The 20,517-nt window shown below is 39.5% G+C and overlaps 1 protein-coding gene across 3 annotated transcripts in view; it reads right to left on the minus strand.

The window, feature by feature from the left end:
* The window catches only part of PRKG2 (protein kinase cGMP-dependent 2), a 79,988-nt gene that overhangs the window by 52,717 nt on the left and 6,754 nt on the right, over positions 1–20,517 (minus strand). For 2 of the 3 annotated variants that reach the window (XM_087962753.1, XM_087962754.1), the window contains exons 2-3: positions 19,219–19,749; positions 2,034–2,200 (exon numbers count right to left, since the gene is read on the minus strand). In XM_087962753.1, coding sequence (XP_087818879.1) covers positions 2,034–2,200; positions 19,219–19,736 — 685 coding nt within the window. In that variant the 5' untranslated portion in view covers positions 19,737–19,749. The remainder of the gene's footprint in view (positions 1–2,033; positions 2,201–19,218; positions 19,750–20,517) is intronic. The other variant, XM_087962755.1, reaches the window with a different exon arrangement.

The following is a 20,517-nucleotide window of genomic DNA, read 5'->3' on the forward strand; positions in this document are numbered from 1 at the left end:
ACTATGTGATCGGGTAGTTTTTGGGGAAGAAAATAAAGGGAAAAAAATCTGCCTCTGCCTACCAGTATCCATTGATATTCATCCGGCTAGCATCCTGTCAGTGTGTGAGAGAGTTGAGGACTGTTTCGAAACTGAAACAGTATTTGCTGTGTGAGGAAGAAGGAGACAGCAAGGAGCCTGGGTGCAGCTTAGCTCAACTGTTATAAACTAAAGCTGCTTGCTGCTGTGAAACTAAAACTGAAACTCCTCTCCTCTGCTTGTGTTTTGCATTTGGAACAAATTTCTTTTCAGGTGGGGAGGGGGAGTAGAACTCCTTAGCATCAGAGTGTGTTAATAATAATATACGAAATACTAATGCTTTGATGGTCATTTTGAAAAAATCCTTTCTTAGTGAGCACTTAGAAGCCAAGAGGAACATACATGTCAAATTCATTTCCTCATGTTTATTGCGGTTGAAGACTGGATCTCATTGCTGCTAACAATCCTTCTTTCTCTAGACTAAACTTAATTTCTTGCTTCAACCAAAGGCGAAATATCACGTGTACGAGACCTCTAAATGTGGCAGCCCATTTTCTTCCTTGTGAGTAATTGCTTCCTTCAGGATGACAAAAAATAAAAAAAGACCGTTTCACAGCATGCTGTTCACAAAATACCGATTTTGCTAAAGAAGAAAAACTATTGTTCTGGCCGTAAAAGACGTCAATGGAAATTGGAGATGAATATTTGGGCAGGAGGAAAGGATAGATTTGCCCTTAATCCTATTTCTTTCCTAGTATTGATTTTAACGCTTAATTAGAACTAATTCAATTCTATTATTGATGTCTTCAGAACTGTGGCAGTGTAGTTTGTCAGGATCAAAGCAAGAGATAGAATTAGTCATAGTTATATAAGGACACATCTATCTTGACTCATATTCTGTATATGAAAAGTGTTTGTATATGTTTGGGTTTAACATCAGGAAGAGAAGGGTGAAGTTTAGAAAGAAACTGTGATGTCTCCCCATTGGCTCAAATTCTAGGCATTCTTCTTCCAGATGAATTTATTTCTTGAGTTAGTGGTAGAAAGCAAACTCTCAGTTATGCACTTACACTGACCCCACTTGGAATCCTAAAGTGCTTTAAAAAAGCCAGTCCTGAGAAATTGCTCAGAGCATTTACACAAAATGCAATTGATTTTTTTAAAGCAACAATCTGTCTGTCTGTCTATCTATCCATATCTATCTATATTCATCCATATCTATCTATATTCATCCATGTCTGTCTGTCTGTCTGTCTATCTATCTATCTATCTATCTATCTATCTATCTATCTATCTATCTATCTATCTATCATCTATCTATCATCTCTGTGTGTCTGTCTGTCTATCATCATCTCTGTAACTATCATCTCTGTCTCTCTATCTATTTGTCTATCTATCATCATCTCTCTGTCTATCTGTCTATCTATCTATCATCATCATTATCTCTGTCTATCTATCTATGATCATCTCTATCTGTCTGCCTGTCTGTCTGTCTGTCTGTCTGTCTATCTATTATCTATCTATCTGTCTGTCTATCTATCTATCTATCTATCTATCTATCTATCTATCTATCTATCTATCTATCTATCTATCTATCTATCCATCCATCCATCCATCCATCCATCCATCCATCCATCCATCTATCTATCATCTCTGTCTATCTGTCTATCAATCTATTTGTATACTCTTTGCTTTAGATAATTATATAGAGAATTGAAACTGTTTAGTGGTATAATGATGTATACTTTATATTTTAATTTTTTCTGTTGTATTTGTCACTTATTTTTAAGGCTCTTTCCTTTTTAATAATGTATGCATCTTTGTGTTACCTTTTCTTCTTCTGTTATTATTTTTAAAAAACAATAAATATGTAAATAAATAAATACCTGTTCTGGGCTAGGTGGAATATGCATAATCCCAAGAAAGCTTTCCTTGCATTAGCAGTCTAAGACTTAGCCTTTGAAGCATAATTTCAGAGTTTATTATTTAAAGCGACAACTAAAATGGTTACCAACCTGCCAGGACGAATAAATGGTTGCCAGGTTCCCCTTGTTTGATTATGTAGTTTCCTTGCTGGTATGTCCTTCCGTACATACATTCTACCATGTCTCTAATCTGCTGAGGGTCCAGCCTTTTCAGAAATTGGTTTCTACTCAGAGCATCTGTGATAAGCTTTTTCTCGCTTCCATTCAGCAAAACAGAGAACAGAGAAAGAGAGAAAAGTCAGATAAATTTGCACGCACGAATGAATAGCATTATACCCAATCTCTTCCTCTGTCACAATATTCACCACCTGCTGCCCAATAAATGTAACTTAGATCATAGAAAAACAGAGTTAGAAGGGACCTTGGAGGTCATCTAGTCCAACCCCCTGCTCGAGCAGGAGAGTCTATTCCAAATATTAGCCGCTACTTAGGATCGAACTCACAGCCACCTGATTGAGAGGGGAGAGCTCCTTTTGCAGAGGTAACTCAAAAGGGTCATTAGTAGTTCTGCTATTCAGCTTTTCTCTAATTTGTTCATCTGTAGAGATTTTCAATCCTCCGGGTCATGGTTGTCCCAAAGGTGCTTTTTCCAAGAGGCAACTGGATTTTCTTTGTTGTTTTTTTTCCTTTTGAAAACGATTCGCTTCTCATCCAAGAAGCTCTGACTGGATGGTGGGGAATGGAAGTGCTTCAACCACCTTCCAAAAGGATGCAAATGACCAGCTGTCTGCAAAGAATATAAATCCTGCTATTCCCCACCATCCAGTCAGAGCTGAAGAAGCTTCTTGGATGAGAAGCGAAATGTCTTCAAAAAGAAAAAACAAGAAAGTCCAGTTGTATCTGGACTTCAGGATCTCCTGAAAAAAAGCACTTTTGGGACTCTAACCTGTTCAGTAATTTTTTCATATCACCTTGTACAAATAGTCCTTGACTTACCACCAAAATTGAACCCAAAATTTCTGTTGCTAAGTGACACAGTTGTTAAGTGAGGTTTGCCTCATTTTACAACCTTTCTTGCCACAGTTGTTAAGTGACTCACTGCAGTTGTTAAGTTAGTAACATGGTTGTTAAGTGAATCTGGCTTCCCCGTTGACTTTGCTTGTCAGAAGGTTGCAAAAAGGGTTCATCTGGCCCTGGGACACAGCAAAGGTCATAAAGATGAGTCACGTTCATCTGAATTTTAATCATGTGACCATGGGGATGTTGCCACTGTTGTAAGTGTGAAAAACAGTCATAAGTAACTTTTTCCAGTGCCATTGTCACTTCGAACGGTCACTAAATGAATTGTTATAAGTCGAGGACTACCTTTTAAATAGGATAGCACAGAAATAACAGTAAGTGGTTATTTTCCAGCAAATTTCTCACCATTCTGTATCTCTATGTAAATTCATTTTTGCAGATGTATGACATTCATTAGAAAGACAAACAAATCAGGCTGGATAAATGGAGCAGATACAAAGCCAATAAAATCTAAATCTACCCTTAGGGATAAAAAAAATATGCCTTTCTGAGTATATCATGCATACTAAATTTAGCAGATTAAATATTTTGGTGACTTTGATATTTTCTTAAAATTTAAAGAAAATCTCAAAGAGAAAGCATTCAGGTGAGCGTTCATTTCTTTTCATTCAAGTGACTCAATAAAAATCTCTGAATAAACCTTCAAACTGATTTAATAAACGTTTAAAATATACTTCATTAATTTTCCCCTCAGTGAAACATTTAGGACTTTAAAAACCATTCATATGTTTTACGCGGCTTATAAAAGTAACCTGGCATACTGTTTTCGTTTTATTTATTGAAGTATGTGGAATAAATATCCTCAATTAGATTTTCATGATTTAAGCCACAAGAATATTTTGGGGGGGGAGGGGAAGAATCCTGCATGTAGACTATAAATGATGTTTTATCTTTTCAAGAAATATAAGAAAAATTAACAAGAATTGAAATACTAAAACGAACAAGAGATGAAGTATAGAAATAGAGTATCTATCTATATAAAACTTATGATATTAAGATATAGAATAGAGGTAAAAATTAGAAAGGGGGAAAATATAATTATGCATACTTCTATATAAAATATAACAATTAGTGGGTAGATGAAAGGACCAGAAGTTGAAAGATGACTGTGTTATGTACAATGTTATTATAATGATGTGAGTATGATTAATGTAATTAAGGCTATCAAAACTGTTAATCTCATTACTATTATTTGGTACCAAAATTAATGATACCCAGATGCCACACTGTTCATGTATTTAATATTTATACATATTTAAAAATAAAAAACTTAATTAAAAAAAAAGAAATATAGAATAGGTTGCTGTTATTCAAATACTCCAATGTCAATAAACTTTCTCTATTTAATTTGTCTATGGAAAGAATCTCCTTGCCACAAATTCAGTCTTTATGTGTCCTCTAAAATCTTTGGGGTAAAACTTCAGATCTTGTCTGAAAGTTATTATTTTTACTTGACAGAAGAAAAAAAAATGCATGGAGCATAATTGCATCAACTCTATTTGCCTAATTAGATCAATTTTTTTTCCAGCCATGGTTCCATTGTAATGTAATATATAAATAACCTTGGGAAATGAGAGGAGCAGATTCTGCGTAGGAAACAGTAAAGAGAGCCAGGAGCCTCTTAAAGGTCAGAGAAAGAAATTTAAAATTGCAAGATTTATGTCAGCCCTCCCAGATAAACCTGACAGGAAACAAGACCAGATTACAGGTAGTCCTCAACCTACGACAACAATTGAGCCCAACATTTCTGTCTGTAAGTGAGTTTTGCCTCATTTTACCACCTTTCTTGCCACAGTTGTTAAGTGAATCACTGCAGTTGTTACATTAGTAAACACGGTTGTTAAGTGAATATCCAGCTTCCACATTGGCTGTTTGTCAGAAGTTAGCAAAAGGTGATCACATAACCGTGGGACACTGCAACCGTTATAAATTATTAGTCAGTTGCCAAGCATCTGAATTTTGCTTATGTCACCCATGGAGAAGCCACAACAGTCGTAAGTGTGAAAATTGGTCATAAGACACTTTTTTCAGTGCCCTTGTAACATTGGTCACTAAATGAACTGGCGTTGAGGATTACTTGTAATTCATTCTTCTTTATTGCAAGGTTATATTAACCTATTAACGGAATCTTGCAAATCTAAAGGCACAAACTTCCTGCCTTCACTTTTAACTAGGTGGTTCATTTAGGATGGATCTTTCTTCCTCTGACTGTTAAAGTGACTGTTGGCTCCTACGTCTCTTCTCTTGTTCTGTCCCCATTACTCATTAGTCTGTGTGCAGCTTGACAGGCAGCTAAACCCACCTGTCCTCCAATAAAACGGACCATGTGCGTAGATCTCAATGCTTTATTGGGAGAACAGGATATGGTGAAACTGAGGAAAACAGGGATACACACAGTGAGAATCAAATGTAAGATAGACAGTATTAAGTTACTACTGAACATAACAATTAATAAATACAAGCATTTTGAATTTCACCAATGATGCTCTGTGTGTGGGATGTGAGTTTGTTCTTGGATGAATAACCATGTGCCACAGATTAAAATGGCTGCTTCTTTGTACTGTCTTCTCCAAATGCTAAAGGAAATTGAGTCTGGCTTCCCAGCGTGCATTTGGTTTGAGAGTGTGGGCTGATGAGTAAATGGGTAGTCAGCTTCAAACAATATTGTTGGGCATATTTGTCTCTCTGGCCACTAGATGGGGCTAGTGAGCAACAACAGTATATAAAGGTTATATGCTGTGGCACGACATCTCTGATTGTTTCCTAGGCAGGACCTTTCCCCAAGGTCATTCATGTGTTCCATTTCATCCATCCCCTCTCAGAACAGAGCCTCAAATCTCCACTGAAAGACTAAGTGAAACAACAGCAGAAGAGTCTAAGAAATATTCCAAGATGTGTGCTTAGTCTATAAATGGTGATAGATCTCATCATTATTCCTCATGTATAAAAAATACACTTTCAAGAATGTATTTCCATACAGCTGCATCCTGCATAGAAAGATTAATATTGGTCTCTCAGGAGAGGTAATGTTGACCCTCTTTTTACAAAACTCTAACACAGGTACTCCTCAACTAACATTTATTAAGTTAATTTTGTCCTATTTTACAACCTTCCTTGTCACATTTGTTAAGTGAATCATTGCAGTTGTAACTTTGAATGGTTACTAAACGAACTATTGTAGGATGAGGAAACCTTGTATATTTTATGTCTACCCTTTGCTACTCCAGGAGAGTTTTAACGTCACCACATTAGATCTCTGGAGCAGAGTTTCTCAACTTTGCCAAGTTTTGAGACGTGTGAATTTCAACTCCCAGAATTGCCACGTCCACGATGCCAATGGTGTGCCGACTGGGGAATTCTGGGAGCTGAAGTTCACACATCTTGAACTTGTCACAGTTGAGAAAATACTGCTCTAGAGAAACAAAGCTGACAACATAAAGGTAAAGGTAATAGTTTACCTGGTCCAGTTATGTCCCATTCTAGACAGCAATTCTCATCTCCGTTTCTTAGCCGAGGGAGCTAGTGTTCTCTGAAGACTCTTTCTGTGGTCATGTGGCCAACATGACTGTATGCTGAGGCACACAGAACGCTGTTACCGTCTCACTGAAGTGGTAGCTTTTTATCTACTTGCATTTGCATGCTTTTGAACTGCAAAGTGGACAGAAACTGTGGCCAGTAACAGGAGCTCATTTTTTTCAGTGCTGTTGTAAACTTAAATGGTCACTAAATGAACTGTTGTAAGTCAAGGGCTACCTGTACTGCAAATCTTTTAGAGCAGGGGTGTCAAACTCGATTTCATGGAGGGCCGCATCAAGACTGTGTTTGACCTTGGGGGCTGGGTGGGCCTGGCCACCTCAACATCACTCATGTCAGGGGCATCCCTCCCAGGCTTCATTTTTGGCTGCAACAGCCTCCTCCAGTGCTCTGCTAGTGAAAATGGAGCTTGGGACGGCTGTGCACGGCGCTCCCGAGCACCGTTTTCACTGGCAGAGTGCTGCAGGAGGCCGTTGCAGCCAAAAACGGAGCTCGGGAGAGCCTCATGCAGCCCTCCCAAACTCTGTTTTTGCTGGCAGAGGCACCTCAGGCCCGTCCTTCGCTGATTCCAGGGTGGTCCCGCTGGCCAGATCTAACCACCAAATCCAGCCCGCAGCCTTGAGTTTGACACCCCTGACCTAGTGATAGCCCACAGGATTATACATATCTGGTTATACTGATCTTTTTCCTACCATCCCTGCCTTAGAGCTGCCAATACTCTGATAAGAAAAGCCAAACTGCCGCAATGAGTTCTGGTTGAGTCATTCAGCCATAGAACAATTATTTCAGCACCCAGAAAACAACGCAGCAATTTTCAGCAGCATCCAATACACCCAAAGTCAATGCTGCAGTTCTAATTATGACAAAGGACCAAGGCTAGGAAGCACAAGCAATTCATAACTCTGTCAGCTTCAAAACATGAAATGCTGGAGGGAGTTGATAGCAAAGACAAAATGCTTAACGAAAGTTCCAGGAGCAGCAGGTAACAAATAAGATGAAATAAAAGAAAATACAAATAACTTAAGAGTGATTTTCTTTCTTTTTTCATTGTGATGACTCCATGATGAGATTCACGGAAAAGAGTACGGCAAGAGAAGACACCAGGCTGCTCCCATAATTTTTTGATTTATGGAATTAGGGAAAGTTGAGTGGCTTCATTACTTTGCACCCTTTTGTAAAAACAAAACAAATCAATTCAAATGCTGGCAATCTATACAACTGTCCTCTGCTGTGGTTCCAGTTCGGAATTCTTTTATGTTGCAAAATAACTGTTATTGTTTAGCTCCCATGCCTAAAAAGTCTAGAGTTCTTGCTGTGATTTGCACTCCCAAAGTATGGAGGATCTAGCTAAGAAGAACATATGAGACTTAAGTGTACAATGGTTACTGAATAATCTGGTTGTTTACACATCCATATTAACAGTACGATTGACTGCACACCCCAATATGTCAGTAATAGGTCATGTCAAAAAAATTTATAAGTCAATGTATCTACTCATGAATTGCATTTCCAACAAGAAGGTGACTGCTCACACAAGCAGCTTTTATTAAACCCCTTTTGACCTATATGTGGCAAGTAGTTTTCTGTTGACTTCATGTTAGTAGACTTCATTTTAAAAACAAAGGAAAGCAATTCATGATCTGTGGGGTCCTTGGTGCTCTCTGAACTCCGTTGTTTTCTTGCAGATGTTTCATTAGCCAACTAGGCAACATCATCAGTGTTAAAAAGGTTTGTTTTCTGTTTATATACAAAGTGTTTACTTCCACCAACAATGACAGGTCAAGCCCCTTGTATATAAACAGAGAGCAAACTCACCCCCTTCTGACAGTGATGAGGTTACTTAGTTGGGTAATGAAATGTCTGCAAGAAAATAACTCAATTTAGAGACTCAAGGACCTTACAGTGCAACCTTGAGCTACCAATATTCTCTTTTACTTTTAGATCGTTAATAACTCCTTGCTGCTTTACCAAGGCAGGTTGTTTGTTATTTCAAAAGTTTTATAAACAATCAATATCAATTTTAGCAACTTCATAGGGAACTCATATCAAGAGGTGAAATTCTCTGCTCTCCTTTCTCCAAGCAATTAAAATACCTAAGAGATGATATTTACAGTGATGGCAAGCAGCTGTCATCATAAATAGCCACTGACAGACAAACATATCGTGGATCATTGCAACTTCCACTAAACCTATCTAAGCCAGTAGTCCTTTGCAAATCCTGTAGCAGACGTTTCTATTACACTGTTAGGAGGAGAGGCATTTTCTCTTGTCCAAATATTTTGGACTTAAGCTCAGTGGTGGGATTTGAATAACTTAACAACCAGTTCTCTGGCTGGGTAGGCATGGCCAGTTGGTCATGTGACTGTGTGGGTGACATTACTCATCACACCCAGCCCTGCCTTCTGGCCACTCGCCTCAAAGGCAGAGGTAGCATTCAGCCAGTTGGGGCTAATCCCAGCACTGGCTGGCCCTATCCCCGCCCATTTTTTGGCCTGTTTTTTGGCTGTTTTCAGGCCATTTTTGGGTGTTTTCAGGGCATTTTTCGGACTAAAAATGGCCTGAAAAACAGCCTGAAAAATGAGTGGGGCCAGCCAGTGGTGGGATTTGCCGGTTCGCCGAACTGCACAGAATCTGAACTACCAGCTCGTGTGAACCGGTGTGAACCGGCGGCAGCCCACCTCTGCTTTAGCTTCAATTAATGGCAAGTCTTTATAGGAGTCATAGTCCAAAGTCTCTGAAAGATCTATGTTATCTATCTCTTAACTAAATATTTATTCACCTCAAGACAAAGGCCACGAATCCTTTTACCACTTCTGCTACTCTTTTCACTTGTTTGCCTCAAATTCCTGCCAAATAGGTCTGTCCATGGTCACGTAACATAAGTCCATTAAAATTGAGACATTGGACCAGTGTTTCTTTACCTCAGCAACTGTTAAGGTGTATGGACTTCAACTCCCAGAATTCCCCAGCCAGCATGCTGGCTGGGGAATTCTGGGAGTTGAAGTCCATACATCTTAACAGTTGCTGAGGTAAAGAAACACGTGATTAAACTTTTTTGTCATTCATTTCCAAATAAGCAAACCTGAACCCAGAACTAACTTAGAGGAGCAGGCTTTGCGCTTTAGCAATTATGGGTAACTATTATGACTGTCCCTTGAACAGTCAGTGTAGTGAAACAAATCTCTACATCCCATTCATGAAAACCTCCAAGTCCCTTTACACATGGATTAATGGAACAACATGCTGTAAAATGGTCTCAGAAAAATCATGCATCGCATTAACATCTCTAGGGAATGCCCTGACAGTGAACAATCACTTTTCATTTTGTGATTTGATTTATTTCCTTTATTATTTTTACAGCAGAGCTGAGGATGAAGAATGGTAGTGATAAAAGGTTAGGAAAATACCATGACATCCCAGGAATCCAGATGGAAAACTTTGATTGTTTGGGTGCTCCCAATTAAAAGCTATGCTGTAAATAGGTCACAAAAACAAAACTCATCAGCAAGCATTAACCCGTAAGTGGTTGTTACTAAGGAATAGCGAAAACAGAATAGAAAAAAAAGAGAGAGAGAGAGAATTTGAATTGAGTCTGGCCAGCTCACTCAACGTGATCTCTAGGGGACCCAATTCTAGGAGTTCAAATGGAGAAATAAGCCATCTTGGAAATGCATACAAATTTTAAAGCAGTCTTGTTTTTCTTAGTTATCTGTCCCAAAGGTGCTTTTCCAAAAGGCAACTGGACTGTCTTGGGTTTTTTTCTTTGAAAACTTCTAGGATGAGAACACAACCATGACCTGGAGGATTGAGAATCTCCATAGACTCTTTACAGGGGTGGGATTCTACCAGTTCGCACCTATTCGCTAGAACTGGTTGTTAATATTCTATGCAGTTCGGAGACCCTCAGAGACTACCTAAGAGCATCACAATTCAGAGCTGAGCTACACATACTCTCATCTTTTATTGGTCCCCCCATATAGTTATGTACATTAAGACCTTTCTCTTGTAGCCTCATCATCCCATGTGGAAGTAGAGAATGGTTTGTTTCTGTGATGACACACAAAATCTTTATTTTATTTTCCCACACTTGTTATTAAACTGTTAGTCATGCCGTCTGCTTTATCATGCTTTCTTTAAAACATCTACGTTTGAGTTTGGGTTCATATTTTTCATTGTCTTATACTTTCTGTAAACTGCCCTGGGAATATGACTAGACTAGAGGATGATAGAAAAACGCCTCTAACACTCAAGCAAAAGTCAGAATGGCAATACTATCTTAATAAATAAGTCATAAAACTTGAGTTTTGTTCATTTCCGTGTTTGGGGAAAATAATCCAGAAACTTTCTGACCTTTGCACAAGGGTTAATGTTGAAGAGAGATGATTCTTAAGAGGAGCATAGTGAAAAAGGAGTTGTATGAAGATCTAAGAGAGGTTGCAAATTGCAAAGCACAGAGGTCGATCAGTATCACTAACTACATGGAAAACATCAGAAGTGCCTCAGGATGTTTACTGGCTTTTAGTCCAATTCAGATCTCATCTATGACCTTCTGTGACCTTTCTCCAAGCCCACACCTAACTTTCCGGGAACAAAGATCAACATATATCAAACTCAGAATGCTTCATCATAAGGAAGTAGAGATATCATGAACTCTCCTGGCATTTCACATATCAGGTGTGGAACACAATGACATCCATCATTCCTATTCTGGATGATTGCTGGGAATTCAAGAAGGCTATTTGGTTGTCATTTGGACAGGGCAATTGTGAGGGACAACTAAAGGTGTTTCTTCACTGCTGAGCTGAAGTCCTATCCACTTATATCTTTTGGGCCAACCAAAAAGATATACAGGCATGACATCTAATGTCCTGTTGCTGATCCCTGCCAGACTCTGAGGTTGGAGTCTATGGAGATTCTCAGTTCTCCAGGTCATGGTTGTCCCAAAGGTGCTTTTTCAAGAGGCAACTGGACTTTCTGTTTTTTCTTTGAAGATGTTTCACTTCTCATCCAAGAAGCTTCTTCAGCTCTGACTGGATTGGTGGGGAATGATTCAATCAGAGCCGAAGAAGCTTCCTGGGTGAGAAGTGAAACATTTTCAAAGAAAAAACAGAAAGTCCAGTTGCCTCTTGAAAAAAAAAGCACCTTTGGGATTCTGTGGTTGGTGCAGCCATCTGACTTCCTTCCAAGGTATTGTTGGTACAGCTTAACTCATTTTATATAGTTTCAGCTGCGTAGAAATATACTGTACACGAGCATGCTTAAAACTGAAGAGATGAGAGTAAGTTTTAGGAAGAGCCCTCCTATTCTACCAGCTCTTACTATATTTGAGAGAACAGTATCAGCAAGTACTGCAAGTTTGGGGCTTCATAATCTCCCAGGATTTGAAATGCACACCTAACCATCATTAAACCATCATTAAAAAACAATCATTAAATAAATTACATCATTAAATAAAGAACCATCATTAAAAAGGCACAAGGAAGGTTCTTCCTGCATCAACTCAGAAAGTTCAGGCTGCCCCCAGGAGCTGCTGATACAGTTTTACAGAGGAATTATTGAGTCTGTCATATAGACTTCTATAACTGTCTAGTTTGGTATACCAATGAAACAGGATAGCTACAGACCAGTGGTGGGATTCAATTTTTTTTACTACCGGTTCTGTGGCATGGCTTGGTGGGCATGGCAGGGGAAAGATACTGTAAAATCTCCAGTCAGAGGGTGGTATTTGCTGGTTCTCCGAACTACCCAAAATTTCTGCTACCGGTTCTCCAGAACTAGTCAGAACCTGCTGAATACCACCTCTGGTACAGACTCCAACGGATAGTTTGGACTGCAGAAAGAACAACTGCAAATAGCCTGCCTTCCATAGAAAACCTGCATATTGGGTGGTGGGTCAGAAGGAGAGCTAAGAAGACATCTGCAGACCCCTCACATCCGGGACACAAACCGTTTCAACTTCTCCCTCCGGGATGCCATTACAGGGCACTGCACGCCAAAACAACTAGACACGGGGACAGTTTTTTCCCTTGTGCCACCACTCTGCTAAACACCTAATCCTCACAGTACTGTCTAATGTCTCTGTACGTTTACCCAATGTTGTATGGTTGTAGTATTATTATCCTTCTTACCTTCTTTACTACCTATTATTATTATTATTCATCGCACAGTCAGCCAGATGTTCAGACTGGGTTTGGCATTTTTGTCTACCTATCGAGTTCTTACCAAGGACCTGGGATAGGCAAATCTGGATGTTTGATGGTATTACAGATCTCGCTGCAGTCCAGTTGTTTTGGGACTGCATCCAAGGCTCCTATTATTATTGGTACTACCCTTGCTTGCCTTTGCCATAGTCATTCTATTTCTATTTGTAGGTCTTTGTATTTTGTTATCTTCTCCAGTTCTTTCTCTTCTCTTCTGCTGTCTCCAGGCACCGCCACACCCACTATCCAGACTTTTCTGTCTTTCTTATGGACAACTGTTAAGTCCAGGGTGTTATGTGGCAGGGGCGTGTCTGTCTGGATTCTGAAGTCCCAGAGCAATTTAACTTCTTCATTTTCTATGACTTTTTCTACTTTATGGTCCCACCAGTTCTTGCTTACAGGCAAATGATATTTCTTGCAGATCTTCCAATGCACCATTGTTGCTACTTTGCCATGCCGCTGCTTGTAGTCAGTTTGTGCAATCTTCTTGCAGCAGCTTACCAGGTGATCCACTGTTTTTTCAGCTTCTTTGCATAGGTGGCACTTACTATCTGTTCTTGTCTTCTCAATTCTGGCTTTGAATACATTTGTCTTTAAGGCTTAGTCATGCTTAGCCAGAATTAATCCCTCGGTCTCTCTCTTTCTTTAACTTTTCTGCTCTTAGCCATGGCCAGATCTTGTTATTATCTGCTTTCCCTGCTATTTTTTTTTTTTAACATACTGGCCATGTAGTGCTTTGTCTTCCCATGCCTCCATTCTATTGTTCATTTGGTCTTTCTTGTAGGCCAGTTTGGTCTCCCTGGTAGTCATCAAGCCTTCCCGGCATATTAACTTCAGTGCATCTTCTTCATTGTCCTTCAGATATTCTTCCAAAGCCCTTTTTTCTTCTTCAACTATCTGACGTACTTGCAACATTCCACGCCCACCTATTTGCATTGGTAGGTAGAGTTTGTCAATGTCACTGCGAGATGAAGGGCATGATTCATTGTCATTATTTTTCTGGTCTTCCTAGCCGTTGTTTTTAATTCTGTTTGAGTCCAGTTCACAATTCCAGCTGTGTATCTAATGACTGGTATTGCCCAGGTATTGATTGCCATGATGGCATTCCATTGATCATTTTCACTCTCTTGATGTAGTCACCTCTATTATTATTATTATTATTATTATTATTATTATTATTATTATTATTATTATTATTATTATTATTATTATTCATAAAAAATGACAGTATACACAGAAATGAGATAATTATGCTGGGTTTTGTATCACAAATCACTCGTCAAACACTTCCCAAGCATTTAGGACTGCATGATGTATTGGCGGATTATGCGAGCAGATCCCAGTAAGGTGGCTTTCTGCAGCTGACCAATGGTGATTTTGTTGTTGTTGTTGTTGTTGTTGTTGTTGTTGTTATTGTTGTTATTATTATTGTTGTTGTTGTTATTATTATTATTATTTTGCTTGCATGTACACTGAGAGCTTCTGCACTGGAGACAAATTACTTGTGAGTCTAATCACATTTGGTCAAATAATTTTTTCTGTTCTATTCTAATCTATTCTATTCTATTCTGCCCTACCCTACCTATCTTATCCTATTCTATCCTATCCTATTGCATACGTTGCATCTATTTTATTCTATTCTATTCTATTCTATTCTTCTATTCTATTCTATTCTATTTTATTCTATTCTATTCTATTCTATTCTATTCTATTCTATTCTACTCTACTCTACTCTACTCTACTCTACTCTACTCCACTCCACTCCACTCCACTCCACTCCATTCCATTCCATATAGAAGAAAACTGTCACATTAGGACAGCTAAGAACAACTGAAACCATCTCTTCCCATAGGCTAGGGATGAGTGTGATGAGATGAGAGGTGAGGGCAATGCTGTTGGGACGTGACAGAAAAAAAAAGATGATTGGAAGGTTATGAGAAAAGGCCCCCATGGTCACAATAGTTAATTGTGGACCATTTCTGACTTTCTAGAAGTCTCAAACTCAATATTTAGGAGCGAATGAAGCTGTTATCTGTTATAATCAGTGGTTCCCTAAAAGGCTTGATGCTTGTAGAGATTTCTCCTCCTAAATCTCTGATGTTGGAGAAACCAGAAAGCATCGGGTTTCTTTCAGAGATAGATATGATGGTTTTATGCTGAACAGACTCTCCAGCGCCTAAAAGAGTTGGTTGCTTTTTTAATCGAACTGTCAGAGGGCCCATAATTAGAAAATGGAACAAACACCAGCATAAATATCTCATGCAGCGGTTAGTATTTTCCCCCATTTAATGCTGTTGCATTCAAACAAATGGTAATTCCCTTTTTAAAAAAATATCTTTAGGCTTTGCACTCTTGATAGACACCCCAGAAGGAAAGCGAGGAGATGGTTAGCTTTTCTCAAGCCCACTTCCCTTTTCTCTGCAGTCTCTATTCCCTTCTCACGGAGCTCAAATTCCTTACAGGTTTCATTTATATAATCTCTCCAAAGTTCCTTTCTCCTTGGGAGCCAAATACACCACACACTGACCCATAAGAGTTATCACCTGTTTCCATAACAACACCGAAAAATTATCATCGTGTGTCACGGTAGGAAACTAATATTTTGGTTTCTTACCCACGTAGCTGCTAAAAAAACTGGAAATGATTATCACCTAATTCTGACTTGCTCCTGACCAACCACAATTTGCCTTAAACCAGAGGTGACAAAGTAAACAAGGGCCATATCTAATGGGGAGTGGGATGACACAAACACCCCTCATTAACAACTAAAAGTTACATACAACCAGGAACCATATAAATGTAAGTAAAGTAAAAGACACCCTCCAGATTTTACTCAGCTAGTCTTTGTTTCAAGACCACTGAGCCAGCACTGTCCGAAGACATGTCCAGTCATGGAGCCATCATGGAGCACTGTTACCTTCCCATCCAAGTGGTAAGCGCAGGGTGCAGGCGGAGGCTCAGGGAGGGTGAAAAACAGGCCTCCCGGAAATTCAGGAAGGCCGGAAATGGGCCCGTTTCCAGCTTCCAGAGACCCTCCGGAGCCTGGAGAAGCCATTTTCACCCTCCTGGAGGCTTGAGGAAAGCCTCCGGAGCCCAGGGAGGAGAAAAACGCCCTTCCCCGACCTGGTGCAGGAGGCCGACTAGGCCACGCCCACCATGGCCACGCCCACCCAGCAAACAGGCAGAGAACCCTTTGCTAAAATTTCTGAAGCCCACCCGTGGCTGGGGGACGCTGCAACCGTCATAAATGTGAGCCAGTTGTCAAGCACCCTAATGTAAACCCCATGACCATGGGGATGCTGCCATGGTCATAAGTGTGAAAAATGGCCAGTTTTTTCAGTGGCCGTTGTAACGTTGAAAGGTCACTAAATGAACTGTTGTATGTCAAGGGCTATCTGTACAGGTGGTTTTCTGAGGGGTGGCCTATAAGGAGATGTTTAAAAGAAGATGTAGCAACCATGGCTACACAATTAAAGACTGAGGCATGATCACCCTAGAGTGGCCACCATCGTGGGTTTTTTTTAATGCTGCCTTGGAGTATTCTGACGTAAGCAACCCTAGGACTTGACTAGATGAGGAACCCTGAAAGAACAAAGCTTCTAGAATACAGGTAGTCCTCAACTTATCACCATTTGTTTAGCAACTGTCTGAAGTTATAAAAAAGTGACTTACAACTGTTTTTCACACTTAAGACCATTGTAGCTTCCCCATAGTCACGTGATCAAAATTCGGATGCTTAGCAACTGACTCATATTTATGACGGTTGCAGTCATTGTGATCCCCTTTTGCAACCTTCTAACAAGCCGAGTCGATGGGGAAGCCAGATTCACCTAACAACCATGTTACTAACTTAATAACAGTGGTGGTTCACTTAACAACGGCGGCAAAAAAAGGCTGTAAAATGCAGCAAAACTCAACTGTCTTGCTTAGCAACAGAAATTTTGGGCTCAATTGCAATCGTAAATCAAGGACTACATGCAGGGTTTTTCATCCTTGCCAACTTTAATGGACATGTTTTTTAACTCGGGGAATTCCCCAGCCAGCATGGCTGGTAGGAGAATTCTGGGAGTTGAAGTCCACATATCTTAAAGTGCCAAGGTTGAACACACTGCGCTGGAAGAACAGGAGCTAGGATGAAAAGGAAGAGCAATAAGAACTTAACCAACCGTGTGCCATGGTACACGAGAGGGCAACTTCTTAAACAAGTTCTCGTGATTTTCATAATTGTATATTTCCTCTAACCTCTGTTTATATTCATGTATAAGCGAGAAATGTAGAGAAGAAGAAATTCACCTTGTAGTTACTACCCATCTGCCTTCCATCGAGGACCTGTATACTGTACGAGTCCAAAAGAGAGCTGTGAAAATATTTACAGACCCCTCACATCCCGGACATAAACTGTTTCAACTCCTTCCCTCAAAAATGACGCTATAGAGCACTGCACACCAGAACAACTAGACACAAGAACAGTTTTTCCCCAAATGCCATCTCTCTGCTAAACAAATAATTCCCTCAATACTGTCCAACTATTTACAAAGTTTGCACTACTATTAGTATTAATCTTCTCATCACACCTTATCACCCTTCTCCTCCCACTTATGACTTTATGACTGTAACTTTGTTGCTTGTATCCTTACAACTTATATGGACTGTTTCCTAGTATGATTTGATTGCTTATTGTACCCTATGGCTATCATTAAGCGTTATACCTGATGATTCTTGACTCTTGACGAATGTATCTTTTCTTTTATCAACACTGAGAGATTATGCACCAAGACAAATTCCTTGTGTGTCCAGTCACACTTGGCCAATAAAAGAATTCTATTCTATTCTATTCTATTCTATTCTATTCTATTCTATTCTATTCTATTCTATTCTATTCTATTCTATTCCATTCCATTCCATTCCATTCCATTCCATTCCATTCTATTATAGAAACTGCCTAGCTTTGTTGTTTGAAATCAGTTTTTACTTGGGAATGGCATTGGTTGGGCAGCATTTCTAAGCCTGGGATAATACTTGTGTGTGTGTTTTTTTTTTTTAACTTCTGATCTATTGCAGGCATCAGCTATAAAAACAAGCCTATTGTGTACATGCACCACAATTAAGTTGCAAAGACAGATAAATTCCATTGGCAAAAAGGAGAAGAAAATATTCAGAGGGAGCAGAATGAAAGCACAAAGTATAAGGCATATGTTTAGAATGACTCCCCTGGACCTTAAGCAAAAACAGCCCACGGTTTCTTCATTTGGAAGAGCCATTTATAAGTAGTGAGTTTTACGTTTAAGAACTGGCATCAGCTTTTGTGCACAAGCCAGAACAATTAGCTCTTCTCCTTGCTTTCTTCTTTTCATCCTAAATCTCTCTCCTCTTATGCAGTTACAGAGTCAAGGTCCTCGGAGAACAAATACTTCCTTGCAGACAAGGAATAACCATCACAGAATGTATGTAGGAATAGAATAGAATAGAATAGAATAGAATAGAATAGAATAGAATAGAATAGAATAGAATAGAATAGAATAGAATAGATAATAATGGACTGACTAGACTAGACTGGACTGGGCTTGGCTAGGCTAGACTAGACTAGACTAGACTAGACTAGACTAGACTAGACTAGACTAGAATAGAATAGAATAGAATAGAATAGAATAGAATAGAATAGAATATATAATAATGACTAGACTAGAACAGAACAGAATTCTTTATTGGCCAAGTGTGATTACATAAGGAATTTGTTTCCGATGCGTAACCTGTCATATGTATATATGTACTGTATGTATGTATGTGTTTCATTCATTTATTCTTTCAATAAACCACACACAAGTTTAGGGAATTTGGCTGGATGGGTGGATAGATGAATGGACGGACGGACATATGGACACACAGTGCCATGGCACCAAATGTGGAAAGAATTTCGGAACCAGTAGAACGGAATATTTGTAGGTCCTTGGTGCTCTCTGAGCTTGCTTGTTTTCTTGCAGATGTTTCATTACCCAAACTAGGTAACATCATCAGTGCTAATGTCTGCAGAAGAACAACCAAGCTCAGAGGGCAATAAGCTCTGCTCAGAATTTTAGAGCTTTAAATATGCAATCTACGACTCAATGGTGGGCCCAGGACTTAAATTATATCCATCATATAGAAACTACTTGAGTAATAATAAAAATAAACCATCATGGCTTGTTACATGCAAACTAGGTTTCCAGGTCCATTGCACTGTGTCATATACACACATGTACTCCTGGCCAGAGAGATCCTAAGATGCTAGGTTGAGAGTAGAAAAGCCGGCCTTGAAAGGCAGCCTAAAGATAAAATCGAAAGAAAGAAATGGCTGATTTTTCATATTATGACAGCAGCTGGCTAGAGTCAGTTTCAGTAATCATTCTGGTCAACGCACAACATGATGTGCTAAGCACACCGATTCCCCAATCGTATGTAAGTGGAACGAGAAACATGCTCACCTTGAGGCTTTTCGGACTCTGGCTTTTTCAAACGAAAACCGAGGTTGCTCGGTTAGGTCATATGTCCGGGTGGTTGGCTCTGCAGACACCCCTTCTTTTGCACCCCTCCTCCTGTTGCTGCCTGCCACCTGGCTGGCCCTGGGTGTCTCTGTAAGGCTGGGGAAAAGGAAAGGGTTGGTCCCTTGAGTGACCACGACATCTTGCAGTTTGTTCAGCTGGATGCATTTGCACTTGAGCTCTTCGGTGAGGTCTCCGATGGTCTTCGTTTGCTTGGCGAGCTGTTCCTGGAGCTCTAGGATGTGGTAGTCCCTCTCATGCTGCTCTTCCTCCTGTCTCTTCAGTTCTTTCTCGAGCTCCCAAATCTTGTTTCTCAGAAGATCTGCAGCTCCTGTTATGGTGCTGAGGCTCAAGGCCGGGTCTTTCAGGACCTTGCCGCAACTGGAACAACCGAAAGGACAGCTTCCAACGTGGCTGTCCAACCTCCGCAGGTACCTGGGTTTCACCGAACCATTTCCCATTGGGGCTGGCGACCTAGGCGAAGGAAACAGAGCATGACCTTGTGGCAGGGTTGTACAAAAGGGTGAGGGTGTCATCCGAACATATCAGAGCCTAGGCTGGACAGTCCTTGATGCAGATGATATAAGGTCTCCCCTGCCTTGGGCAGAGGGTTGGACTAGATGATCTTGAAGGTCCCTGTGATTCTGTGAAAGAATTTTTCTTATCTATCTATCGATCGATCGATCGATCTCTATCATCTCTATCAATCTCTATCATCTATCTATCTATCTATCTATCTATCTATCTATCATCTATCTATCTATCTATATCTATCATCTCTATCTATACCTTCCTACCTTCTTTCTATCTATATCTATTTCTATTTCTATTTCTATCTCTATCATTATCTCTATCATCTCTATCTATCATCTCTATCTATTATCTATCTCTATCTATCTATCTCTATCTTTCTATCATCTCTATCTATACCTACCTACCTTCTCTCTATCTCTATCTATCTATCTATCTATCTATCTATCTATCTATCTATCTATCTATCTATATCTATCTATCATCTATCTACATTTCTTTTTAAGAATTTAGTACGATAGAAGGTAGTAATTACAACTAACTTTGCCCATCACTGTTAGTAAAATAAATAAATGCAATGTGAAAAAGTTTGTTTGGCAGAGAAAAAAAGATATCCAATAAATATTACCAAGTTAACAGCAAGGAAATAAAAGATTTCTCTACAAGGAGAAAAGCTCCTGTGAATCAGCCAATATATACTATGTCTATATG

The sequence above is a fragment of the Notechis scutatus genome, chromosome 4 (assembly GCF_049901735.1).
Source record: "Notechis scutatus isolate UNSWTSFEM ecotype Mainland chromosome 4, rNotScu1.2, whole genome shotgun sequence".
Taxonomy (NCBI): domain Eukaryota; kingdom Metazoa; phylum Chordata; class Lepidosauria; order Squamata; family Elapidae; genus Notechis; species Notechis scutatus.